This window comes from Physcomitrium patens, chromosome 14 (genome assembly GCF_059467195.1).
Source record: "Physcomitrium patens ecotype Gransden chromosome 14, ASM5946719v1, whole genome shotgun sequence".
NCBI classification, from domain to species: Eukaryota; Viridiplantae; Streptophyta; class Bryopsida; order Funariales; family Funariaceae; genus Physcomitrium; species Physcomitrium patens.
In genome coordinates this window covers 8368803-8373299 of record NC_143423.1, presented here as the reverse complement: position 1 = coordinate 8373299, position 4497 = coordinate 8368803, and the positions used below count along the sequence as shown (strand labels likewise).

Genomic DNA, 4497 nt, shown 5'->3' with positions numbered 1-4497 from the left:
TGGAAATGCAAAATGAACGGTGCTGGATACGGCTTTGAAAATACGCGTGAATCCTGAGGTATGGAGAGTTGAGAGAGGCGGAGGGAGTCGACGGCCGAGGGAGGCGGATTTTGGAGCCTTACGAGGTCCCACAGCACTGCTTCATACCTGCTAGTTGCTGGGTTTGCATATTTATAGGACCTTAAGTGACAGTTGCGGACATTTCAAGACTGTCACTCGGATCCAACTGGTAGCCTTAGCGAAGCATATTGAAGTGGTACCGTGAGTGAATATTTGCATTCTGCACAAGTGAACACTGTCGCCTCAGTCGTAAGACGAGGACGAGATTGTCGATCGCAGAGGGTCTGGAAGGCTAAGAGAAATACTGGCAGCTGTTCCCTGCCCTGACCAACATTACTGTTTGAAAGTGCTGTTGCATTGAGAGCTGTAGTAGCGGCGTAGTTCTTCGTTCAGATTGCTTGCGCCAGCTTTCGGATTTCTGAGGTGCGTTTTCGCTGAATGTTGTGCGATGAAGTTGTTGCGCGGATTTTGAAGCAAACGCATTTTTTGGCGGTATTGCAGCTGCAGTGTTGTGTTTCTCGTGTGCTTCTTGAGTAGCTTGCAATACTTGGTTTACTTGAGCGACGAGTGCCCCTCTAGTCCAACATTGGCGATAAAGTTAGGTTGCTGCAAATCGGGCGTCAATGCATGTATGGACGGTGATCGGGGTTTGAAGTAGAGGATTCTGTGCAGTGGCACTGTGCAAAAGCTTGCTGCAATCAGCACTTTCGCAGTTGCAGAGAATTAGTGTATCCTTGTGGTTGTCTGGTATCTGGGTTTTGAAAATCTGTGATCGAAGCATGAACTCTTAGGTTTCTTAATGGGCGCTTGATCCTGGAATTTGTACAGATTTGTGGTGATTGTAAAGCAGACCGACTTTAATTGTCGTCAAAGTAGCGAAACTTGCGCGACTCTTGCTCAAGGGAGGAGTTTTCTTGTATAAATGGCAGCAGCAGGGATGTTCGCTTCTACCAGCTACTGCACCGTAGCGAGGCCTGCTCACTGTGAGGCATTGAGCGGGGATGTGCCCTTTCGCTCTGGCTTCAGGGGAGAACAGAAGATGTCGTCTGCCGGGTTCATGTGCGGCGGCGATTGTGCAGCTCTCAAGTCTAATGTTTCTCCGAAACCCACAGCTGCCCGCACCAAGTCCAGCGGTCTCGATATCTCTGCCATTTTGGCTGAACGCCCACTGGAGGCTTTGGTAAGTAGTTTAACCATTCCCTTGGTTCCTTGTGCGTGTTGAATCTAGCATTGTTAGCGATTAATGCAGGATAGCATTATGAAGTCAGCCAAGGACCTAGAAGCGTCCCTTTCAGTCTCAAGCAGGAAAAATACGTAGATTTGATCTGTGCAGAGGGTATTGTAGTTAGTGAAACCATCTGATCGTCTGTTCATCCCAATCTGATGAAGGGGTTCTGAGTGATACACCAAAAATTAAGTGCGATACATTGTGATGGTTGTTACAGATTGAGAAAACTACCCGGGAGAGGGTGAAGAAAACCCCGAAGCAGCCAGTAAACATGACGAAGGTTTTCTCTATTATTTTGGGAGGCGGCGCAGGCACCCGATTAAATCCTCTGACTCTTCGTCGAGCGAAGCCTGCGGTAAGTGTTTGCTCGTTATGCTCAGGTGGTGATTTTTCACGAAGTTCTTGATGAATTCGTACGGTATGAATTCGTACGGTATGAATTCGTACGGTATGTATGGCTGGCGGATCAGCAATCACGCTGAACTCCGACAGATCTGGGTTGGTTTGTTGTCGACGATTCTACTGGCAAGATCGATCCTCTGATACTGGTCATGGTTTGAACAGGTTCCACTTGGAGGTGGCTATCGGTTGATTGATGTTCCCATGAGCAATTGTATCAACAGTGGAATCAACAAGATTTACGTTCTCACGCAGTTCAATTCTACGTCCCTCAATCGCCATCTCGCACGTACTTACAACTTTGGTAACGGTTGCAACTTCGGAGATGGCTACGTTGAGGTTCTGGCAGCTGCCCAAAGGCCTGGATCTGGCGGTGACAAGTGGTTCGAAGGCACCGCGGATGCAGTGAGGCAGTACCTTTGGTTGCTGGAGGATGCCAAGAACAAAGACGTTGAGGACGTCATTATTTTGTCTGGGGACCACCTCTACCGTATGGATTACGAGGATTTCGTGCAGGTGTGAATTTCGAACCGATTGTAAATTCTTTGCTAGTTTGACATGGTCATTCCGAACAGTTAGCTGGAATCCCTTTTCCGTGAGCTTCACTGACATGCTTCTTTTCTCCACAATTGTCAACTGCAGAAGCACAAAGACTCTGGAGCCGATGTGACCGTTTCTTGCGTACCCATAGACGATAGCCGTGCGTCCGACTATGGCCTGATGAAAATTGACGGAAAGGGCCAAATCCGCCACTTCAGTGAGAAGCCGAAGGGGGATGATTTACATGCCATGCAAGTGGATACCACCGTCCTTGGCCTATCCGGCGAAGAGGCCAAGAAGAAGCCATACATTGCTTCGATGGGCGTCTACGTATTTAAGAAAAGCGTGCTGGCCAAGCTCCTCAGGTGGAGGTACCCACTCGCCAACGACTTCGGCTCGGAGATCATTCCCCAGGCTGCCAAGGAGTTTAATATTCAAGCTCACCTCTTTAATGGCTACTGGGAAGACATTGGAACCATCAAGTCTTTCTTTGATGCCAATTTGGCACTCACAGCCGAGAATCCTAAATTTAGCTTTTTTGACGCCGCGAAACCGATCTACACCAGCGCACGTTACCTTCCCCCGACCAAGATCGAGAAGTGTAGAGTGAAGGATTCGATTGTGTCTCACGGATGCTTCTTGCGGGAGTGCAGCTTGGAGAACTCTGTCATCGGAGTCCGATCTCGGCTGGAGTCTGGTTGTGATGTGAAGCGATCCATGGTGATGGGAGCTGACTTCTACGAAACCGATCCCGAGGCGGCTGCTTTGTTGGCCGAAGGGAAGGTCCCTTTGGGTGTCGGTGAAAACACGAAGTTGAGGAATTGCATTGTTGACAAGAACGCGAGAATTGGCAGCAACGTCGTCATTACTAATGCTGATGTGAGTAGAACCTTCTTCCTTGTGTACAACTTCGTTATCTTAAGTTTACTTTTCTTTTCCTCAACTTGAGCATCACTTGACCTAACTCTGTTTATTGACCATTGCAGAATGTCTTTGAAGCTGCGAGACCAAATGAAGGTTTCTACATTCGTTCAGGCATTGTTGTAGTGTGCAAGAACGCTGTCATTAAGCACGGTACCGTGATCTAAGAGATGCAGGATTCCCCTAATGGGCATTAAGTGGAAACATGGAATTGCTCTGGCAAATCACCGCACCAACGCATCACCTGCGCTGCTGGGCTGATGCCTGGACCTTGTGGATGAAGGTGATAGCCACCTATACTTATGCTAGTTGCGAGTATCTCAGCTCGTGATTCCCGATCTTTTTCCTATATCACCCTGAAATCTACTGTTCAGAGCTGATGTACGTCTAAATCGGTGGATCAGATCAGATCCTTTCCCCTCAGGAGAATCAAATGAGTGTACAAACAGTGAACTTTGAGAGTGGAACCTTCTCGAGGGACTTGTTCATTAGATAATCTAGTGATCAAAGTTGATGGCATCAATTTTAGAGTGTATAATTCGTGAGCGAAATTTTACCATACTTGTAATATATAGCCATTAAATGAATAGGTGTGTCAACCTCGACAGTGATGCTGTGGAGGTGGTATGCTTCACTCCAGCTTAATTCGCTACGCAGATTGAATAAATGCAACCGCACAACTTGTGTGTGCCAAAACTTGACTCTGTGTGATCCATGTTTATGTGAACCATACTCTTCAACTGTGTTTTACAGCTTCAACGTAGTGTTTAAAAAACGATTTTGTGAAAGGGTAGAGACTTCTTTTTGGGGCTGATGAACGCGTAAGATTGCAATTGTTCATCTCATGGCAGTTTATAATCGTTTTACTTGCGAAACTTGTATGAGTTGTATGCTCCATTTAATTCTTTCTTCTAATTCAACACTCAGTGAGCTCAATACAAAGAATAATTGATTTTGTGAGACTTTCAGATGTTGGTCTGTATGCTCTGGAGGCGGTGGCTAATAATATTGTATAAAATTTATCACAAATCCCGTATTGATACGTTGTGCAGGGATTTTGGTAATCATCAACTTCAAATTTAGACGTTGTAACACCCAGTTTTTCCTGCCTCCACCACTTCAGGAGTTCAGAATTGGGTGGACTCTCCCATGAACTCGGGTAATTGAGTGTTTTCAAATATAGTGTTAAAATTCCGAACATGATAAGATGTTTCCTAATGGACCATGCATTAAAATGCCATCACACGTACGCTATGCAGTCGTTCTAGATTGAAAAGGTTACTGAATCACATAACTTTTAGTCCCATTTAGTTCCATTGTAAATACTCCTTACTGCTGAAGTCGGAAAA

At 46.2% G+C, this 4497-nt stretch overlaps 1 protein-coding gene across 1 annotated transcript; it reads left to right on the top strand.

Moving 5' to 3' along the window:
* The first annotated feature begins 216 nt into the window (after positions 1–216).
* On the top strand, positions 217–3844 carry LOC112291420 (glucose-1-phosphate adenylyltransferase large subunit 1). The gene is made up of 6 exons (XM_024538779.3): positions 217–483; positions 889–1240; positions 1506–1643; positions 1853–2203; positions 2330–3106; positions 3214–3844. Exons 2-6 carry the CDS (start codon positions 983–985, stop codon positions 3313–3315), a joined length of 1626 nt encoding a protein of 541 aa, XP_024394547.2. The 5' UTR covers positions 217–483; positions 889–982; the 3' UTR covers positions 3316–3844.
* Positions 3845–4497: the final 653 nt, after the last annotated feature.

Bases quoted from the DNA above. Each gene is read 5' to 3' on its own strand.
- LOC112291420 (XM_024538779.3), top strand. From the start codon at position 983: ATGGCAGCAGCAGGGATGTTCGCTTCTACCAGCTACTGCACCGTAGCG. The intron at 1,241-1,505 runs GTAAGTAGTTTA...TGGTTGTTACAG, and splicing joins AACGCCCACTGGAGGCTTTG to ATTGAGAAAACTACCCGGGA. The intron at 3,107-3,213 runs GTGAGTAGAACC...TGACCATTGCAG, and splicing joins TCGTCATTACTAATGCTGAT to AATGTCTTTGAAGCTGCGAG.